Genomic DNA, 22,897 nt, shown 5'->3' with positions numbered 1-22,897 from the left:
TTCATCTGATACGAAATCAAGCTAATAATAGGAGCTATATTTTTAGTTTAAATGTCGTCACTTAGCGGAGAATGATTTAAAATATTTTCTATTATATGGTTTGATTTCAACCTAGTGGCGACATCTAGAGTATATACACTGAACGACGAAGTAAGTATTCGAAAAATTACTCATTAGTAAAAAAAACCTTGGGTTTTAAATAGGTCTAAGCTCATTTAAGTGTTTACAAGAATATATTAGATTATTATTAACAATCTTTATAATGCATTTTGCAATCTTTAAAAAACGCATTAATTACATAAATTCTTATTTGGATGGACAAGGGAAAGACCGGCGTTCCATTCCCTGTCGGGAAGAATTTACTTTTTTTTTGAAACTTTATTATTTTATATTGTTATTTTTATATGTATAGTTACCTTTTCCTCTTACGTTTCCTCTCTTAACTTTTAAAAAATATAGTATAATTCTTTTCGCTTTTTTTATATTAATTTCTTAAACAATGGATTAAGTTCTTTATTTTATCTCTTTATATTGTATTATAGTACTAAGTGCAATTTTCATTATAGTGTACAGTTTAAACGACGTTAAACATCTTTAGCCTATTTTATACATTTAAGGATTTTTTTTTTGTTATACTGTTTTTAACTTGTTGCGTATATTTATAGGCTTTAATAAACGTATGTTACAAAAAAGAAAAATCCATATTCATTCATATTCATTCGCTTGTAATTTTATGACTAGTTTTTTTTAATAATAATATCTTCAGTTATAAACAGTATTGATATAGAGATTCTTAGTGACCTGGTATAGCATTCATATAAAGTAATTCATTCTAAAGAAGAATATCTGTTTAACTTTCACAAGTGTTCTCCTATGACAATTTTGTATCTCTTTTACTTATATCCTAAATAAAAAAGGACACATGGTTATCGAGATCACATACATGCTTTGACAGATTGGATTTACCATCACATAAGAACTATAAGTGTCAACACTTTTATCTTATGACGAATATCACCAGCAAGATTATTCGAATTTCTCTCATTCGTCATATTCACCCGCATCATTATTTTCTTCTTCTTTCTTTCCTATCACAGTAGTCTCAAATGTGACTGCTGCTTTTAGTGATACTTGCAATTCTTTTTTTCAACTTGGTTATTTTAATTTGATCGACATTTTGCAACTTTTCATCTTCAATGTTTAATTCACTCGCGTTAATAATAGTTCTGTTATTCTTTTTTGAACATCATGAATATTTTTTTCACTGTACATTTAATATGGCTCGACGATATAATTCGTATCACGGCTGAGGCTCCAAAATTAGTTGTAGAATCAGTTATTATTTTTATTTATTATAGGGCACGATTATAGAATATACAAACAAAGGAAAAATATATAAAGTACGACTAATAAGGTTTCTTCATACGCGAAACTACTCAAGTTTAAAAAGTGCAAAAGGTGGACAAAATCATCAAAAAGTAAATATGCATCGCAATAAGAGGAACTATGTCCCATGCGAGTTTGTGTGAAAATTCATATTACGTTTTACATTATAATCGACAAAACAAGACTATTGTTCAAGACTGCGGCCGCTTTCCATAAAGAAAAGTGTATATCGTATTTCTTAGCGCAACGTTTGGTAAGAACGAAGTGTCTTGAAAAGATTTATTTGTCATTGGGCTAGTATATTTGCCACATAAAAACCATTCGTTAATAGCTGCTCTTTCGTACGTAAATCCATCTGGAAACAAAAGAAAAATATTTGAACACAATTACGACTATACAATTGTATTAGCAATTTTTGTCTACGTTTCTTACCAGAGCACTGTACAGGTTCTTTCATTATCTCATGGGTAATAGGACATAGGAATTCATGAGGTACTTCAGTATCATCTATAGGTACTTTTGCACTAATGCTATCTTCGCATTTTAACCAATACAATTGGGTCTTGAACACTTCCTCTGTCTGAAATCATATTGATGATTATAAAAAGTGCATCAACGTTACAAAATAGTACGAATTAATCACTTCCTTGCCGGTTCTTTTTGCAGTTGTCGATCTAAAAAACGCAACGTTTTCTTAATTCATTTTTGAAATATTTAAAGACAGTCACAAAAGTATAATTAAACATTTTTGATCTAAACTTTTTATTTCCTCTTTCAATTTATTCTTTGTTATGTTAGTCATTGAGCGTAGTTTCGCTCGACTATCGGGTGATTATGTTACCCGAGTTAATTGAAGCGCGGCAGTTAAGCGGTTAATTGCAATAGTCCAATAAGACGCACTTCTTCGTCTTCTTCAATTTGTAGATTTTTGATTAACTTATCTTCCGTTAGAGTAAGTAATTGCTGTCCGGTTAGAGCAGCCGCATAAGCTTTTGTTGTTAACGATGATAATCCTACTTCGTTTAGCCACTTTAAGGTATCCTCAACCTTCCAGTACGCAACCTGATAGGTAACAAGTTTTACGTATAAGGAATGTGTCTAATGTCCTATCCGTAGACTGTGTCTTAACTGAACGTCTTACTGTGACAAATTTGATCGATCGATCAACACGATAAAAGAGGTACAAAGGATAATCTATGGTCGTGACCAGATTGACAGCGGACGATATGTGACAATGTCGTATTTGTTGACTAGATTCTTTTAAATAACGTGTATTTTTAAAAAGGAAAAATAACTCTGACTTCGACAAAGGTATGTTTAAAACCCATTATTCTTAATCATTAGTTTAACGAATGATTTTGTCGCTATACGATACTCATTAGGACACATTCTTATGCGGAACATACAATAATCTCATGTAGTATCGTTCTTCATCGATTTACCTTGTTCCTGTGATACCTTAAGTTATCAATTAGGGTATTCTGCGAAATCAGTCGTTGAGGTATCGTCCAGATTAAAATGTTTTTATCCAGTCCACCTGTGCTCGTTCGGAATAATTGTTGTTAATGAAATAAAGAAACGATCTAAAGTAGTGTTCCTCAAACTGTGGTCCGCGGGTCTCCGGGGGTTGCGAAATCTTGAAAGAAAATTAACCGAGGCGAATACGTCGCAATAATTTTCAACGAAACAAACGTGGTTTTGGTAGATTAAAATATATTAACAACATCATAATGTAATTCTACTGTAGGGGGTCCGCTGAAGATTCACTCTTATGCGGTTCGCGGGAATTTAAAGTTTTAGAAACACCGATCTAGACATATGCATATGTAGCTTATTGGGTAGTAGTAGATAGTAATAATTGATCAGAACCTGTAATGAAAAGAGATGTATCTTTGGAAAAAGCACAGCTGGTTACAAGATTTTCGTGCTCTTCTAGTACATACAAGCAAGTCCCAGAGTACTAAAATCACATTATTTTCTTTGTTATGAAACGTGTTAATACAAAACAGTAATAACTGCGTATAAACGACAACGATGAATAGTAGTTTTCTTCGAATAATAGTTCTGTTTCCTTTTCAGAAAGGGAAAGAGATATAAGAAGAGATCATCCTACATACCACACTCCAAATGCGAGCTGTTCTATCGGTAGCTACGCTTCCTAGGATTTCGCCTTGAATCGGCGAGAATCGGACACACGTCACATTACCTCCATGTCCAGTTAAGATCTTTTTTTCTTCGTACCGTACATCACCATCGCAGCTTTTCGTGCCACCTGTCCTTACCTCAGCTTCCTTGTAAACTGTTATTTGCCATAACTTGACCAAGGAGTCGTTACCGCTGGTCGCTAGTAGATAGGACTGTTTTTCCTTACTTTTATCCGATTTTTTCCCTGTATTTCAAAATAACGCAATTAATGACGCTATTACTATATAGAACTCGATGACTTAGAAATGCGTCATGTCGTGAGAGAACACTGGCTCAGTCTTATGTCCCTTTAGGCATCTCCATAGAGTTAGTTTGACCGGTGGCATTTTCATGTCCTATTTTAAATCTCACAATCTTCTATTTGTTTAATTTATAGCAACCAATCTCCCCTCACGGTCAGGCTATTCTCTTGGCAATTTTTTCTGAGTCATCAAACTACAATAAGTACATAAAATGGATCACGAAAGCATTTTTTACGATTTTCGAATACTTTCGCGATGTTTGTACGATCGATGATTCGAAAAAAAAATGCCTTCTAAACATCGTTTACAGCGTCGTATAGTCTTCGACCTTAACTCGCGCAATCTTGACATTTTTATGTTACAGCTGTAATAAAAGTATTTTGTAAGGCTCGTAACGTAGTTTCGTTGACTCGGCTATTAAACGTTTATTTCGAATAGGTTGGAATATTTTCATGATCCACTGTAAATTGGTTTCGAAAAAACTTGCGCGTACTATTACAATCAAGCTTGCAGTTGTGGTAGTACGGGCAATGTTTTTTGTCGCCGGTATAGATAAATTGTTATACGGTTGTTCTACTGTTTACCAGCGAGCGTGAAATTGACTGTTGGGCTGAAATCACACCCTTGGACGCCCAAGTCATGCGCTTCTTCGCAGATCATCAATGCAACGCAAGATTTATCATTAGCGGTGTCGAATAATCTCCAGGTTCCTTCGTTGCAAGCAGTGACCAAATAACGGGAATCGTGGGTAAATGAGATCGCATTTACCGCATCGGAATGCCCTCTGAAAACACTACAGTATCGTTTAATGACCCAATATCTTTTTGGTCACATTGTACGAGACTTTGGCATTTTTCCTTTAATTTGTCTGTTGCTACTAAAGTTGAGACTACTCGAATAATTTAATGCCTGAATATCTTATAGGTGTTCGAATGCTACGAATAAACTTTGAATATTTGAGTACTCCTATATCATTGTCCTAGTATTGAATGAAAATAAAATTTAAAAAAGAACGATGAACTTAAAGAACTTATTTCATAATCCACATTACGTTATTCAAATACAACGATTATTCAGATATTTGATCAGTAAAATATTTATTTAAACACTCAAGTAGTCGAACAGTAATCGGATAGTAATCGAATAATATTTGTATAATCAGGTATTTAAATGATACGAATGATACTTATTGAATATATTCGATTCACCCAAGTTTTAGAATAATTCAATGCAGACAAATTTGACAAGTAGTAAATATTCAAACAAATATTGTTGACGTACCGAAATTCCGACATATTATGGACATCCCATAACGTCGTTCTTTCATCATCCCCAGCTGTGGCAATTCTAGTGCCATCCGGTGACCATCGGCAAACGCGAACCCCAGATCCCGAATTTACGAAAGAAGATTTTACTTGAGATCCATTCTGCAAGAGAACAACGAAACAAAAATGAAGATACCCGTGACGTTTTAATGTTTACGTAATAACGTTTAGGTCAAGTGATCTGAATCATTGGTAGTAGTTTATGTCAGACGTTAGTACGTTACCTCGGTATTCCAAATGATGGCTGTGCCGTCTAAAGAGCAAGACGCAAGCATGTTACCGCAGGGACTAAATTCCACATAGTTTATACTATACGTATGACCATCAAGTGGACTGTAAAATTTTTCTTGAAACGACATAGTAATGTCGGAATCTTCTTCTTCGTCGGTCTCAATGCTCCAAACGCGCACCAACTTATCCCTAAATTCAGTACGATAACGATAACGGTTAGCTCGAGGATAATTGAAATAATTACATGTTTAAACGTTTCGACCGTAATCTAAACTCTCCGAAGAAGGAGTGTTACAAGAAGAATCAGTTATGTAAAAATATGAATTATCTATGTATGAAAATTATCTGCGGTCAGAAAAAATAAAAAATGAAAATTCAATAATAAGAATACATCAAAGTTGTGGAATAAAAGTTTCTTGTTGTATAGAATGATCCACTAGAAACAGACCGCTTTAATATTTTCGTTATTTCAAATACTGGAAAGAGAAAGATATTAAAATACAACTATTGTAGAGTTGATACTTTTCGGGAGTCATTTAGGTATTTAGCTAGTAAAGTCTTACAATTTGATCTTGATTTATCTTTAATTGTAGATCGTTGAACTCGTTCTCCTCCGAATAGAACATCTACGCAACACCTTCTCGATGGAAAATTTAAATAAATCAATGTCGACTAACCTAGATCCAGAAGCAATAAGACTATTTCCGTAAAAAGCCACGCTGTTTATTACACCGGTCTGATCCTCTAGTCTTTGAATTAATCTCACGTCGTTAATCGACGTCTCCGCGTTTCTCATTAAATCTCGTTCATGTTTAGCGCTCTACGAAAGAAATAGGATTTGCTATGTTCGACCGCGTGAGTTTATTTGCACGCGATTGCGTTTCAAATTGTTTCTACCTCTTCGTCCAAGTATAACGTAGGCGCGGCGTGTCGCACGAGTTCCGAATCCAGGGACAAGCTTCCCGTCAAATCCCAAACAATAACAGATTTGTCGTTGGATCCTGAAACATAGTTGAAAACGGATCGTCAGATATCGAAAAATGAATATCGAGCTTCTATAGTATCTACAGTAATGCACGGTTAACTTTCCACGATTCATCGTAACTTCATCATAATGTTCCTTTCCACTCACTAAAAAAAAAGACACATATATCGTGTAATATTATTAAAAGTAGTCAGATTTATGTCGTGTTTGGTCCATTTTTAGAAAGATAATATGAAAACTATGGAAAGTAAAATTTGGTATATTGTATGATGTTTTTTTTTTGTCGTAATGGCATTTTTTTGATACGCCTAGTCTTAGCCATCATTCTCTTTTTTTGTCGAGATTGATTTTACACAAAATACGTTACCCTACACGCGAAACTTCCATCACTGCTGGGATCCAAATCTAACGAAAGTCAACCGTGCATTATTCTATGATATATTGCAGAATTACCAGTCGCTAATAAGTTTCCGTCTCTGGAGAACGCGCAACAGGCTACGTATCTGCTGTGCCCCGACATTGTCGCCATTATTCTTCCTGAGTTCTAAAAATTGTCGAAATCACCCGAGGATGAAATTAGAATTTAACACACGGATCAGAAATAGGAGAAATGTATTTCAAAAAGTACTCGCCGCTCCGTTTTTATCGTACCGTTTCCCAGATCACTGCTGTTTTATCGAGTCCACTGCTAACGATGTATAATCCATTCGAACTAAAGCGTACACAAGTTAAGGCACTACTGTGCTTCTCCATGATCCTGCATATATCTATTTTGGCAGTGAACGATTGAACCTTGGACTTTATATGTATCACGGTTACCTCCCATAGTTTCACGCAATGGTCATTACCACAAGTGACCAGTTGATATAGCTTTGTGAATGGTTCGTTATCTACGTACGAAACATCTGACGTTAAATATCATACGTGTGCGATAACTGTTTTCAAACGGGTACCATTCATGAATTTCGATAGCTGAAACTTTTTTTGTAAGCGAAGATACGAAAAATCGATAAAGGTGAAAGTTAAACGCCGTAATAGGGTCTATTTTTCCATAACGTCATTTTTGTTCTCCTTTGCAGCATTCGACACTTTTCTCTATCGATTTTTCGTTTCTGCGCTTGAAAAAGAATTTGTCCTAGTTTAGAATTATCCTATGTAATAATTTTGTCGCATACAATAGTAACTTTACGTACTAGTGATCTCTTGAGAATTCGAAATGTCGCAAGAGATGACACCTAGATCGTGAGCATCATCTATCCAGGCATACTCGGGGATTGCTTGATTATCGGAAACGCACGAGTCGATGATTTCGGCAACGGAGAATAGTTTCATGACACCAAGGGTGCAAGTTGTAACCAACCAGTTGGAATCCGGAGAGAAGCATACGCTCTGCACAGCACCGTCGTGTTTTTGAAAACATCTAAATACAGACAGAGAATATAAATTGAATACTACAATATACCTGCGATAATGTGCTTTCTTGGGACCGAAGAATCGCATTTATCGAAAGAGGAAAACGTTTCTTATATCTCACACAAATATATAGACAAAACGTAGGGTAGTAATTATAATATATCTTTGTTGATATTTCAAAAGCTATAAGCTTTCCAAAAGCTACTTTACGTTTTCAGCGGTACCGCAGGTTTCTTGCCTGATTAAATTTCGTCGAACCAAATCCCAGAGGCAAACTTGGCCATTATCTCCAGCAGTTACGAGCAGAGTCGAGTCTAACGAAAATCTACAGACTCTTACAGCTTCTCCACCCACTTGAACCATGGTGTGAATTTTCGATCCTGTCTGTCGAGCAACAATAATCATGTGATACACGTTCAACATTTCTAGAGGGTGTCTCGATCAACACCGGTCGATTAATTTTGTTTCCTGAATCGTTAAAGATCGCGATTTTTCGTAATACGCCTGAATAATTTTCACGCGTTCCTTCACCGTGTACTTTTCCACGATTAATTTCCCATCTGTCTAGACGACATCTGTCGAGTTTCGGGTTAATCGGTTTGACGTTTCAAAAACAGGGCAAAATTCAAATCGACCGGTGATGGTTGGGACACCCTGTATATATCATACTTCATATTGTGTATATATATATGTATATTATATTCATTCTATATAGCGCTCAACGTGACAAAAAAATCGATAATGATAGACAAGCACGAGTTTATTTCTCTCTGCGAGTTAACGACCTACCCGTAAGTTCCATAGCAACGTTGTACCGTCTATGCTGGCCGAAGCTAACATTGTCGATCGTGGGCTTACTTTTACCGATGTGACACCGTACTTGTGCCCTAGCAAAGGTGAAAAATACGCTTCCACGTATCCTCTGCTTGCCCTCCATTGCCAGACTCGAACACGTTTGTCTCTAAAAACAATGGAGAAAAGTGTATACTCTTACAATTTTAACTCTAAAGATTTTAACTCGATTTTACATATACGAATTGATACAGTAATTCCTGTGTATAAAAACATCGTCGGATCCACCGTGTCCTTATATCGAGAACGGGTAAAAACGTTTTTCCAAGAATCAATCATTTTCATCCGCGACTCTTGTATATCGAAAATTATCACGTTTAATTTAATCTATTGGTGAGCAAAAGTGAGCGTATTAATAGATTTGTGATGCATTTCCCGTGAAAATGAGTCCAAACGTTCGAGCCTATTCTAATTATTTTTAAAAATACGGAATTTGAATAATTTAAAAAAAAATTTTCAATTACGTGTAATTAAAGTAGTCCGAACAAAGGCACGCTTGTAGTCATTTTCATTGGGAAAACTTCATCGATCGATCGATCGATAATACTCTGGTAAAGATAGATCGAAAGGTGTTTACAAAAATGTTTATTTTCATGATCGTTAACTGGGTAACCGACTGCGTTTTGTTTACTCCGTCGTCAGCCGAGCGAGTCGATAACTCAATCGCGATAATTAAAAATAAACAGTGGCGCGGCTGATCCGTATCGTTATAACGAGGAATTACTGCATTCGCTACCAATGAAAGTAATTTAAAACTTAAAACATTTTTTCTACGCTTCTAACATCATTTTACTTCGAATAAACATAATTGAAGAATTGCCTTTTCCTACTTTGGAAAATATCGACGATTCGTTTATAGTTAATTTCTTACCCTGATCCTGTCACCAATACGCAATCACCAGCAAAATCAACGGTTGTTACATCACTCGTGTGAACCGTTAAAGTTTGCAGAACGCGTACGTCATCTGTTATGGCAGCAGTCATACTTGAAAATAGTATCGTTCGATGAAATCCGATATTAAGACTTTTTTGTATTCGCTCGGTTGCGTACTACTCGTGGCACTAAAAACAAGAAAAAAATGATACGAAGTCAAATACTGGAACCGTGTTCGTTGTTTTCTTTGATAATACATACGTATTCGATCACTTTTTCGATCCACGGGAAAAACTAGAAATCTACCGCGCTTTCGTTTTTTTTTTTCTTCACACCATTTTAACGCGAATTCTTGTATACGTTGATAAATTTCAATCGCAAACAACACGAATGGTATCGGTGTGAAGCATTTCCAAGAGTACGCGCATCGCGTGCCGTACCTGTTGTCAAACACGTTAGGAATAGAGAAAGAACGTAGTTTAAAGAAGTGCAGAAAACTCGAGGCCTTGGCATTGATTAATGCACGTGTTCAGGAAACGTGGCTCTATAGTACAGGGCAGTTTACGCCTGATGGTATCGCAAGGAAACTTTTTGTTTTGCACACAGTTGTTACTGTCGTTCCGGTGAAACGTAATGAAAAATTTATCTTTGGCGAACTTAATCGCAGATTACCATCGCGCGCCATTTTTACCAACTGATGAAAACGAGGAATGGAAAGACAGAATTAACGTTCTTTTTGTCCGTGCTTTGAGTTCGTAGGCATAAAGAAATCGTTTTACTTATTCAATTAGAAATTCTGTAACATTTATTGGTTTCGTGTTATCAAACAATTGCGTATAAAAGAAATTGGGCAACGAAGTTTCACTTAGATTTAATACACATTTAAATATTGACATTTCACGATGTGTACATTTAAAGTACAAACTTTCAATTTGTATCGATCGACACAATCGTGAATGCCCGCAAATAGGAAGTCGTTAAAAACGAAAAAAGGGAAAAGTGACGTACGTACTTATGTTATGGAAAGACACATGTTCTGCATATTCGACGAACTGCATAAGTACAGCGTGTAGTTATCGATATACGTTCATTCGATGCACATCACATAATGTACTGAAAACAATGAAATGCATGTAACGTCAAACATTTAATAGCAACTTTCCCGACCGAAACATTTGACATTGTGACGCTAAAGCGTTAAACGCATGTCTACTTAGCCGGTAAAATCGATAGTATGAAAATAGAACTTTATTATGGACAAGTATACCTTTTTTCAAAGAACTAGACGAAAACTCCAATCAACAAAAATAGTAGTAGTAATAGCGGTTCTTAGATTTCAGATCATTTCATGTTAACCTTAAATCAGATACTTGAAAATAGTTATTAATCTGAACTCGCAGTATAAATTTGTTATTGCGTTTAATTCTTTTTATTTCAAATTTTCGTGTTAAATTTGTCTTAACAATGTTATTTATCACAAGTACATATACAGTCGAGTCTCTCTGTTTCGTTGCTCTTTGTAATTATAACTATTATTCGTTCGATTCAAAGACGAAGTGCGTGTAAACAATATCGTTACGGAACCGGAATTCTATTGGTCCGCTCTATCGAACACACCCTTCTGACGTGGTGTATTATAAATATAACGCACATTTAATCGTAACATGAAAACACGCGATAAAGGTTTGATAATTGATGACAGAGTTTCCATTAAAAAATTATTGATAATTACAGAGAAAAGTTGTTCAAAATATTGCTTTGTACAACATATTCACACACTTGAAGCTTCAAACGAAACGAACAATATAGATAAATAATACTTGTATAAACTTTATTGTATCCGTATCCATTCAGGGAATAGTTTCTTACCAAGACGGTTATGTCGCAATATAATGATTTTGTTTATCCGTACTTCAGTTTTAAATTGAATAGATACTGAAGTTTAAAATTTTTTCGATATGGCTATTATACGTGATGGATAATTATGTTTAATAGTAACTTGGAATTGTATTGTTTTATACTGAGTATGCATACATACATTCATATATACATCCCTTCATACATACCTTAAATATATATATAAAGAAAAATCGACATTATACTCAGGCCTACGAAATGAGTTACTGGACATAAAAAAATATAAACGATTGACGCCTGAGCAAGCTAGAACAAACTTATGGTTTGTCGTCTTTTGTAATACGAACTTCACACTGAGTGTAAGAGACCTTGACAATTCGCACTTTCTGCCACAGACGTAATTTAAAGCACAATGTGGCCATCTTTAGCGTCTGCCATCAACTACAGTTCTTTAATACCACAAACTTCCGATCGTGAAGATAAAAAAAAATATATAAGATTTTATGTACAATTTTTATTTGACCCTCATATAATAACTGGATAGATTCTAATACACGGTCTAACAGCACATATGTCGCCATCTAGCGTTTCGCTACCAAACTATTTCTCGACAAACTTGGACGTTTTTCCGTAGATGGCAGCACCTGTACTATTTAGGATTATTTAAATTTTAAATTAAAAATTAAACAATTTTTGGAGTTGTGGTTCTGCACAGAGTTTAGAATAAACAATTAATACATGAATACATCATTTTTCATTCTTATGATAAGAATTTATGCACGATAAACAATTAATTAATTAATATAACATTTTTCATTCTTATTTAAAAATAATTTAGAATTCTCGATCCCATCATTCTAACAAGCATTGTAAGTATAACCGTTAAAGCGCAGCAATGTAGCTTCCAAATAGTAAACTGTTCATAAAATAAAGGAATAAACAACGGGTTTAGAGGTGTACATGGAATGTCTGTTAGAATCTAAGTACAAAACATGATTTATTCGTAAAGCTTTGTGAGTCTGTAACATTGTAACATGTATTAAAATGTAAGGTTGAAATAAAACTCACATGACGCCTTTTATATAAGATTTTATGTATAATTTTTATTTGACTCTTACATATACATCGCTAATTCTATTTAAACGTCCAAACGCGTTATTTATCTTTATTTTTTACGAAAAATTTATATTATGACAGCTAGATTCCAATACACGGTGTAACAGCACGTATGTCTCCATCTAGCGCTTCGCTGCCAAACTATTTCTCGACAAACTTGGACGTTTTTCCGTAGATGGCACCACCTGTACTTTTTTCGGATTATTTAAATTTTAAATTAAAAATTAAACAATTATTGGAATTGTGGTACTGCACAGAGTTTAGAATAAACAATTAATACATGAATACATCATTTTTCATTCGTATGATCAAAATTTACGCACGATAAACAATTAATTTGTTAATACATAATTTTTCGTTCTTACTTATTAATAATTTAGAATTCTCGATCCCATCATTCTAACAAGCATTGTAAGTACAACCGTTAAAGCGCAGCAATGTAGCTTCCAAATAGTAAATTGTTCATAAAATAAAGGAATAAACAACGGGTTTAGAGGTGTACATGGAATGTCTGTTAGAATCTAAGTACAAAACATGATTTATACGTAAAGCATTGTGTGTCTGTAACATTGTAACATGTATTAAAATGTAAGGTTGAAATAAAACTCACATGACGCCTTTTATATAAGATTTTATGTATAATTTTTATTTGACTCTTACATATACATCGCTAATTCTATTTAAACGTCCAAACGCGTTATTTATCTTTATTTTTTACGAAAAATTTATATTATGACAGCTTGATTCCAATACACGGTGTAACAGCACGTATGTCTCCATCTAGCGCTTCGCTGCCAAACTATTTCTCGACAAACTTGGACGTTTTTCCGTAGATGGCACCACCTGTACTTTTTTCGGATTATTTAAATTTTAAATTAAAAATTAAACAATTATTGGAATTGTGGTACTGCACAGAGTTTAGAATAAACAATTAATACATGAATACATCATTTTTCATTCGTATGATCAAAATTTACGCACGATAAACAATTAATTTGTTAATACATAATTTTTCGTTCTTACTTATTAATAATTTAGAATTCTCGATCCCATCATTCTAACAAGCATTGTAAGTACAACCGTTAAAGCGCAGCAATGTAGCTTCCAAATAGTAAATTGTTCATAAAATAAAGGAATAAACAACGGGTTTAGAGGTGTACATGGAATGTCTGTTAGAATCTAAGTACAAAACATGATTTATACGTAAAGCATTGTGTGTCTGTAACATTGTAACATGTATTAAAATGTAAGGTTGAAATAAAACTCACATGACGCCTTTTATATAAGATTTTATGTATAATTTTTATTTGACTCTTACATATACATCGCTAATTCTATTTAAACGTCCAAACGCGTTATTTATCTTTATTTTTTACGAAAAATTTATATTATGACAGCTTGATTCCAATACACGGTGTAACAGCACGTATGTCTCCATCTAGCGCTTCGCTGCCAAACTATTTCTCGACAAACTTGGACGTTTTTCCGTAGATGGCACCACCTGTACTTTTTTCGGATTATTTAAATTTTAAATTAAAAATTAAACAATTATTGGAATTGTGGTACTGCACAGAGTTTAGAATAAACAATTAATACATGAATACATCATTTTTCATTCGTATGATCAAAATTTACGCACGATAAACAATTAATTTGTTAATACATAATTTTTCGTTCTTACTTATTAATAATTTAGAATTCTCGATCCCATCATTCTAACAAGCATTGTAAGTACAACCGTTAAAGCGCAGCAATGTAGCTTCCAAATAGTAAATTGTTCATAAAATAAAGGAATAAACAACGGGTTTAGAGGTGTACATGGAATGTCTGTTAGAATCTAAGTACAAAACTTGATTTATACGTAAAGCATTGTGTGTCTGTAACATTGTAACATGTATTAAAATGTAAGGTTGAAATAAAACTCACATGACGCCTTTTATATAAGATTTTATGCATAATTTTTATTTGACTCTTACATATACATCGTTAATTCTATTTAAACGTCCAAACGCGTTATTTATCTTTATTTTTTTACGAAAAATTTATATTATGACAGCTAGATTCTAATACACGATCTAACAGCACGTATGTCTCCATCTAGCGCTTCGCTGCCAAACTATTTCTTGACAAACTTGGACGTTTTTCCGTAGATGGCACCACCTGTACTTTTTTCGGATTATTTAAATTTTAAATTAGAAATTAAACAATTATTGGAATTGTGGTACTGCACAGAGTTTAGAATAAACAATTAATACATGAATACATAATTTTTCATTCGTATGATCAAAATTTACGCACGATAAACAATTCTTTGTTCATACATAATTTTTCATTCTTACTTATAAATAATTTAGAATTCTCGATTCCATCATTCTAACAAGCATTCTGAGTACAATTGTTAAAGCGCTGCAATGTAGCTTCCAAATAGTAAATTGTTCATAAAATAAAGGAATAAACAACGGGTTTAGTGGTGTACATGGAATGTCTGTTAGAATCTAAGTACAAAACATGATTTATTCGTAAAGCATTGTGTGTCTGTAACATTGTAACATGTATTAAAATGTAAGGTTGAAATAAAACTCACACGACGCCTTTTATATAAGATTTTATGCATAATTTTTATTTGACTCTTACATATACATCGCTAATTCTATTTAAACGTCCAAACGCGTTATTTATCTTTATTGTTTTACGAAAAATTTATATTATGACAGCTAGATTCTAATACACGATCTAACAGCACGTATGTCTCCATCTAGCGCTTCGCTGCCAAACTATTTCTCGACAAACTTGGACGTTTTTCCGTAGATGGCACCACCTATACTTTTTTCGGATTATTTAAATTTTAAATTAAAAATTAAACAATTATTGGAATTGTGGTACTGCACAGAGTTTAGAATAAACAATTAATACATGAATACATAATTTTTCATTCGTATGATCAAAATTTACGCACGATAAACAATTCTTTGTTCATACATAATTTTTCATTCTTACTTATAAATAATTTAGAATTCTCGATTCCATCATTCTAACAAGCATTCTGAGTACAATTGTTAAAGCGCTGCAATGTAGCTTCCAAATAGTAAATTGTTCATAAAATAAAGGAATAAACAACGGGTTTAGTGGTGTACATGGAATGTCTGTTAGAATCTAAGTACAAAACATGATTTATTCGTAAAGCATTGTGTGTCTGTAACATTGTAACATGTATTAAAATGTAAGGTTGAAATAAAACTCACATGACGCCTTTTATATAAGATTTTATGCATAATTTTTATTTGACTCTTACATATACATCGCTAATTCTATTTAAACGTCCAAACGCGTTATTTATCTTTATTGTTTTACGAAAAATTTATATTATGACAGCTAGATTCTAATACACGATCTAACAGCACGTATGTCTCCATCTAGCGCTTCGCTGCCAAACTATTTCTCGACAAACTTGGACGTTTTTCCGTAGATGGCACCACCTATACTTTTTTCGGATTATTTAAATTTTAAATTAAAAATTAAACAATTATTGGAATTGTGGTACTGCACAGAGTTTAGAATAAACAATTAATACATGAATACATAATTTTTCATTCGTATGATCAAAATTTACGCACGATAAACAATTAATTTGTTAATACATAATTTTTCGTTCTTACTTATTAATAATTTAGAATTCTCGATTCCATCATTCTAACAAGCAGTCTGAGTACAATTGTTAAAGCGCATCAATGTAGCTTCCAAATAGTAAATTGTTCATAAAATAAAGGAATAAACAACGGGTTTAGAGGTGTACATGGAATGTCTGTTAGAATCTAAGTACAAAACATGATTTATACGTAAAGCATTGTGTGTCTGTAACATTGTAACATGTATTAAAATGTAAGGTTGAAATAAAACTCACATGACGCCTTTTATATAAGATTTTATGTATAATTTTTATTTGACTCTTACATATACATCGCTAATTCTATTTAAACGTCCAAACGCGTTATTTATCTTTATTTTTTACGAAAAATTTATATTATGACAGCTAGATTCGAATACACGGTGTAACTGCACGTATGTCTCCATCTAGCTCTTCGCTGCCAAACTGTTTCTCGACAAACTTGGACGTTTTTCCGTAGATGGCATCAGCTGTACTTTTTTCGGATTATTTAAATTTTAAATTAAAAATTAAACAATTATTGGAATTGTGGTACTGCACAGAGATTAGAATAAACAATTAATACATGAATACATCATTTTTCATTCGTATGATCAAAATTTACGCACGATATACAATTAATTTATTAATATATCATTTTTCATTCTTACTTAAAAATAATTTAGAATTCTCAATTCCATCATTCTAACAAGCATTCTGAGTACAACTGTTAAAGCGCTGCAATGTAGCTTGCAAACAGTAAATTGTTCATGAAATAAAGGAATAAATAACGGGTTTAGAGGTGCACATGGAATGTCTGTGAGAATCTAAGTACAAAATATGATTTAGACGTAAAGCACTGTGTGTCGGGAAACTTGTAACGTGGATTAAAATGTAAGGTTGAAATAAAACTTACAAAACGCTTTTTATATAAGATTTTATGTATAATTTTTATTTGACTCTTACATATACATCGCTAATTCTATTTAAACGTCCAAACGCGTTATTTATCTTTATTTTTTTACGAAAAATTTGTATTATGACACCTAGATTCTAATACACGGTCTAACAGCACGTATGTCTCCATCTAGCGCTTCGCTGCCAAACTGTTTCTCGACAAACTTGGACATTTTTCCGTAGATGGCACCACATATAATTTTCGGATTATTTAAATTTCAAATTAACAATTAAATAATTTTTGTATTTGTGCTTCTGCACAGAGTTAAGAATAAAAAATTAGTATGTTGTGCGTAAGTCTTACCTGTAAAGCTGTAATTTTTCTTCTGTAGTTAAAACAAATTTATTATTTTTGACCCTAAGGTTGTAACAATCTTTCTAAACCTATAGAAATTGATTACAATCAAGATTCGAAGTTTAAACCTGATGATATTTGATGCTTGTTTATCGTAATTATTAACAGTTGGTATAAGACCATAGTTTATACATTACATTAACAATATTCTACTATAAATAATGACTTAAAAGCCATCAATTTGTTGAAATATTCGATTAGATCGAACAGAGCAATCATAGTAATGGTGAGTCATCGTGTGTGAGATATATATAAACTCACCGAATGCCGAAATTTTCTTCTTAAAGTCATGTATTTATGTAAGCTCGAACATGCGTTATTTCAATAATTATGATTTCTAAGAATCCCATGAAACATAACGCTGATGAGAAAGCCAGAAACTCTCCTGCTTCAATATCTACCTCTTCAACACCAATAAAAACCTCTCACTGTTAATCCCAACATTATTTTCAGTACACCTTGTACAGACCACGTCACATTCGTTGTTATTGTTTAAACATATTCAGTTCTGTTAAAACATGTGTACATCGCATCGTATAATATATTAACGCGTCGTATCTTCTTCGAAGTCCTTGAGATATTCATTTGTTATGAAATCTGTGGCATATCCATCAACAGATATATCTTCAGAGAAATAACGTTCACGATATGTAGTAACACTCTACTCAATGACAGAACCTATTTCTCGAACCGAAGCAAAATAGAAGTTTTTTAAACTTTTACCTCGCAGTTATTGGGTCGTTCGGAAAGTCGTTTCGTTTTATTTTTTTCGTGAAAATGAAAAACGATTTTTTTAGAGTGTACAAACATTTTATTAAATTACATATTCCCCATTTTGGAAAACAAAACGACTTTCCGAACAACCAAATATTTTCTGTGCGAGGTACTAACTATCTCGTTAATATGTAGCTTGCGAACTACAAGTGATTTTAATCGACTATCTATACAATTAAAAATGCGATATCCGGAATAATAGAGAATTTAATATTCTTTTCTCATATAAACGACTTTATTAGGCTGTAGACAGTGCAATGCGCATTCCTAGAAAACAATTACTCACAGACAATGTTAACAAAGAAAACTTGTATCTAGTTCTTCCGCAACCTTCTGCACAGTGTACCTGCATGTCGTATTCGGCAAGGTGAGCGAGAGTTGCAATGCGGAAAACTTACACAGTGTTGAATGCATCAGTCAACTGATCCCCTGTTACAGTCGATGCACTTCTCTTTTTAAATAAAATTTCGTATGTAATTAAACTCGATAATTCGAAACACAGTAGTTATGAATAAAGACACGAAAGCTAAAATTCAATCTAAGATACTATTCAATATCGTTCGACTTTGCCTTCGATATTCGTATGACATATGAAAATACGATAATTGCACGTAGTTTCGTTTAAATAATAGTACCCGTTATTCGTTGTGCATTGGCAAAATCTCTGCAATTGGACTTTTAAAATAATATAAAATTCTGAGGGTTAAGATACGTATGTACGCGATTGGTGCACGTAACAGTGTGCGATTCGATAAATGTTTCGTAATACAGTCCAAACATTTAAATAAAACTTTCGCGACCTTTTTAGAAATCGCCGCCAGCGATCGTGTTCCAATCACTCTTGCGCCATTTGTGGACGACGAGAAATTTCTAGTAACAATGATTCGTAAAGACGATCGAACCTGGAAATCGGTCGCGCATGCGCGCGAAACAGCTTGCGATTGAGTTAACGCGAGTGAAAACTCATGGACGAACCCAATACTTCGTAAAGTATACAACCAATACTTCGAATTCCATATTCCAGATGATTTAACCCTGTAAGAGATGCAGCGCACTCTAACTCGGAACCATCGACATTGTTCGTTGCGATGTTCGCACAATTGGGACCGATTCTCGTATATCTGTCCTCGTTGTTTTCAGTTATTTTTAATTAAGAGAATAATCGGTTCGGTGCAGACGAGGAACTGCATTTGTTTATTCTTCCAAATGAAAACAACGAAGACAGACATAGAATCGTATCGAAGCAAATTTAACGTTTGCATCGGTTGCCCTAAATCGGCTCTTGTGTCAGATATAACGATAAATGCTGTACCAGTTTCGTCGAGCAATAAACGTGCTTTAGTTTGACAAATTTATTGATCGTATATATTACGCTTTTTGTGTATATGTACATATTAGTGATCGTATATATTTTGTATATATTTAGTGAATCTTGTGAGAAAGTACATACGTGTAAGCCTCTTGTATATGTATATATTAATAGTTCTGATACAACGTAAATATACACATTCCGCAGTATTAAGAATTAAAGAATATTATAGTTCATAATAATACCGAAGTAATGGACAGTGTGGTCATATAAATGAGGTTTAATCTATACATACAGTACTGTATTACATGGTGGAAATATACTTTTTCATATACATACCGATGAACTATTGTAGTATCTAATCAGTAATTTGGTATTATTTCAACCGACACTTACCTTGGGTTCCATCATTCGCTATAGTCTATTTTACATATATATCACGATATATATGTAATGACGTATATGCATACGACAATGACTTTGTACAGCTTATATAAGTTGTTGAATGTGTTGAAAAATACTACTCGGTACTGAATAGGGAGATTGGTCTACCAATTGATGACCAACTCTTTGATGGTAAATGTCGATTGTCACGCTATCATTTGGGACGTGCTGAACTAAAACGCCAATGTTCATTTGTTTTAAACGATTTTCCATATTGTGCGTCGCGTGTGCAGGGGATATTTCTAAGTGAGTAAAAATTCGGTTTTTGATCTAATATAATATACAATGTACGTAGGTTGACGATTGGTAAACAATTAATGACCAATTCTTTGATTGTAAATGTCGATTGTCACGCTATCGTTGAATTAACACGCCAATATTCATTTGTTTTAATCAGTTTTTCATATTGTGCGTCGTTTGTGCAGGGGATATTCGTAAGCGAATACAAATTAATTCTTTGATCTAATATAATATACAGTGTACGTACGTTGGCGATAGGTACAACTGAGAAGAGTGATTCTTCATAAACGAATATGTAAGTGTAGAATAGATTTGAATTGGACGACCGTTTCTTAATCTGTAATTTTGTTTGATTTTTGTTACGCATTGTCTGGAGACTTCTAAAGATCAGTTCACGATTACTGAACTGTTCAGGTACACCCACGATCAGACGTATATCTGTTCAGGAACATTGAATTTGCCGGTAATAATTGGTATGTTTCTGTGGAGGAACAGTGCACATACGAACTGTGAAGTACTTCGTGTAGATGCATGCATACATACATAAATGAAACATGCGATTAATTAAGACTCTATTCGTGCTGCTACATTAGAAAATACATCGCGTAATGCAAAATTTCAATAGGAACAAGTACAGTACGAACTCGGTCATAACGTGGACCAGGTGACCGAGAAAATTTCCTCATTGTAATAACCATTTTCTATATTAATTGTCGGTGAAACACGTCTCTTATTGATTTTAATTTTCAATGACTCGGTAAAAAAAAAAAAAACGAATTCAAAGAACAAAGGAACTATTAGAAAAATATTGTGATAAAAAAGGAATAAATTTGATTCGTTTTAAGATGCTTGCACGAACTACGATGTACTTGATATTGAACACAATTTATTTATCCGTAAATTTTAAATTACGTACACTTACAAGCGATATTAATCGAAGTAAAGTTACAGCTTAGTGATTTTGCTTTAAATTAATATATTTTGGTTTCTTTTTTTTTCAAAAAATGTTATATTTCGACGTAAACTTGTACAATCGAGAGGGGTGGGTGATAAAACAATGTACTTTTATTATTTTTAACAAAAAACATAATTCGAAATAACTGCGGAATGTGTGGGGCAAACACGATGATTTTTTAGTATATTACAAAGGATGAGATTTGAAATAATTTTTTCCTGCATATATAACCATTGTTTGGGCTTAGTTTCCGAGATATTTATTAAAAACTATTGTTATTAACCACTGATCAAGCAAACGCGTGGACCGTGACGATGATGCGAGAGCGTTTCATCGTCCATTGTTTCTGAACTGCACAACTAGATTACGTAAATAACGAATGAAAAAAAAACGTTCGATTAAATTTCATTCATTTTAAGAATTTTTGTATCGCAGCTTGCATGGTCAGTCACTACACGGGATTACTCTTGTCTAACCTGGACCTAATCTAATCCATCGATTAAGTAAGATTAAGTTAACGATTTCTTTACGTTTTCGAAGCACTAGGAAATCACTGTTTTATATTTATTTATTGCAAATCTGTGCGTTTCATAAAAAGTTGTACTAAATCTTGTCCGCTATACCATATTAAAAAATCATCGAGAACGTCCCACGCATACTGCTGTTTTTTCAAATTATATTTTTATTTCAAATCTAACAAAAGCTCATTATTTTGTCGATCTCGTCCGATCTGTACTTCTTTTTCGCGTTAAAATACAATAGTTTTTGAAAAAAAAAAATACGACGATCAGGGATAAAGTCTTTAACCTACAAAATTATCTCGATTAATAATAAACACGATTTTAATTAGAGTTTTTATTACAAATATGAAAATCGATGAGTGTTTCATAGATTTCGATTTAATATCTTCAAGGTTCCCAACATTCGTACGGTATATTCCTGTAATGCGCTCGTTATAGAAGTGAACAATTGTATGAGGACATGAATGAATTAAAATCATGGCTTTTTTCGCCGGTTACTGCCGCGATCGTGCTACATCCGTACTCATTATGACCGAGCTGGACGATTGTGTTACGTAAAACATCACAATGCAAGCAAGTCGTTCGTTTGCGTTTACCTCGGATATTTAAGTGACAATTTTCACGGAGATACTTCATATTCTGTGTATTCTAATCCCTTTTGAAACCGAATTCTATCAAATTTACAGTAAAGTCCTTAGAGGGAGGAACTTCCACCAACGAAGGAAAAAATAGCATTATTATAAAAAATGACCACCTTTCTCAAAAACGACACTTTGTAAGCGACGTCTTCACGTTTATTTCAAAAATTGCTTTTTATCCGCGATCTTTCGACTAGCAAAATTTCCACGGAAAGTTTATAGGTCATATTCCCCGACTCGAATCGCAATTTATAAATCGTTCATAAATGAATTCTATTCGGAAAGTCATTTTATTTTCTTTTTGTGAAAATGAAACACGATTTTTTTCGAGTGTATAAACATTTTATTCAATTATATATTCTCCATTTTGGAAAACGAAATCACTTTCCGAACAACCCAATACTTCAATAGAATACACTGTTATGTCGTACACTGTCAGGAACGTTTATGCATGTAAGCAGAATGCAGTTCAGTCGATGCTACCGTGATCGATTCTTAGAATTTGGGAAAGTTAGAAAGGTGTGAGCAGTGTAGCCAGAAAAATAAACCGTATCTCGTATTCAAGGAGTGAAGAA

General features: G+C 33.5%; 2 protein-coding genes and 1 long non-coding RNA gene across 11 annotated transcripts in view; 2 read left to right on the top strand and 1 right to left on the bottom strand.

Moving 5' to 3' along the window:
* Positions 1 to 183: 183 nt before the first annotated feature.
* LOC143153339 (uncharacterized) lies at positions 184 to 9,478 on the top strand. Its single transcript, XR_012993771.1, has 3 exons — positions 184 to 2,697; positions 3,466 to 3,603; positions 4,421 to 9,478. It is a non-coding gene; the product is annotated as an uncharacterized LOC143153339 (long non-coding RNA).
* On the bottom strand, positions 1,333 to 11,735 carry LOC143153331 (WD repeat, SAM and U-box domain-containing protein 1). 9 transcript variants are annotated; one of them, XM_076324395.1, is made up of 20 exons: positions 11,580 to 11,735; positions 10,526 to 10,626; positions 9,775 to 9,953; positions 9,511 to 9,701; positions 8,577 to 8,748; positions 8,026 to 8,171; positions 7,568 to 7,794; positions 7,026 to 7,264; positions 6,828 to 6,918; positions 6,287 to 6,390; positions 6,067 to 6,209; positions 5,383 to 5,578; positions 5,115 to 5,260; positions 4,418 to 4,626; positions 3,504 to 3,775; positions 3,256 to 3,346; positions 2,829 to 2,923; positions 2,287 to 2,448; positions 1,819 to 1,966; positions 1,333 to 1,741 (listed from the first exon to the last, which is right to left on the bottom strand). In XM_076324395.1, the coding sequence occupies exons 4-20, from the start codon at positions 9,621 to 9,623 to the stop codon at positions 1,578 to 1,580; spliced, it is 2,718 nt and encodes a 905-aa protein (XP_076180510.1). In that variant the 5' UTR covers positions 9,624 to 9,701; positions 9,775 to 9,953; positions 10,526 to 10,626; positions 11,580 to 11,735; the 3' UTR covers positions 1,333 to 1,577. The 9 variants fall into 9 exon arrangements, 8 of the variants coding, with proteins under 8 accessions (XP_076180510.1, XP_076180511.1, XP_076180513.1 ...); XM_076324396.1 differs by lacking the exon at positions 11,580 to 11,735 and adding an exon at positions 10,781 to 10,968; XM_076324398.1 differs by lacking the exon at positions 9,775 to 9,953.
* An 8,369-nt stretch (positions 11,736 to 20,104) lies between these two features.
* LOC143153213 (sphingomyelin phosphodiesterase) overlaps positions 20,105 to 22,897 on the top strand; it is a 31,872-nt gene continuing 29,079 nt past the window's right edge. The window contains exon 1 of the mRNA XM_076324165.1: positions 20,105 to 20,214. The gene's annotated coding sequence lies outside the window, so the exon portion shown is untranslated. The remainder of the gene's footprint in view (positions 20,215 to 22,897) is intronic.

The sequence above is a fragment of the Ptiloglossa arizonensis genome, chromosome 12, assembly GCF_051014685.1.
Source record: "Ptiloglossa arizonensis isolate GNS036 chromosome 12, iyPtiAriz1_principal, whole genome shotgun sequence".
NCBI classification, from domain to species: Eukaryota; Metazoa; Arthropoda; class Insecta; order Hymenoptera; family Colletidae; genus Ptiloglossa; species Ptiloglossa arizonensis.
Note: the sequence above shows the minus strand (reverse complement) of the source record. Positions and strands in the feature narration are given on the sequence as shown.

What these genes read in the sequence shown, in the direction of transcription:
- LOC143153331 (XM_076324395.1), bottom strand. Translation starts at nt 9,623, where the DNA reads ATGACTGCTGCCATAACAGATGACGTACGCGTTCTGCAAACTTTAACG. An exon ending in GTTCGACGAAATTTAATCAG is followed by an intron (nt 7,795 to 8,025) that starts GCAAGAAACCTG and finishes GTCTGTATTTAG; the next exon opens with ATGTTTTCAAAAACACGACG. An exon ending in AAATTGAAGAAGACGAAGAA is followed by an intron (nt 1,967 to 2,286) that starts GTGCGTCTTATT and finishes ATATGATTTCAG; the next exon opens with ACAGAGGAAGTGTTCAAGAC.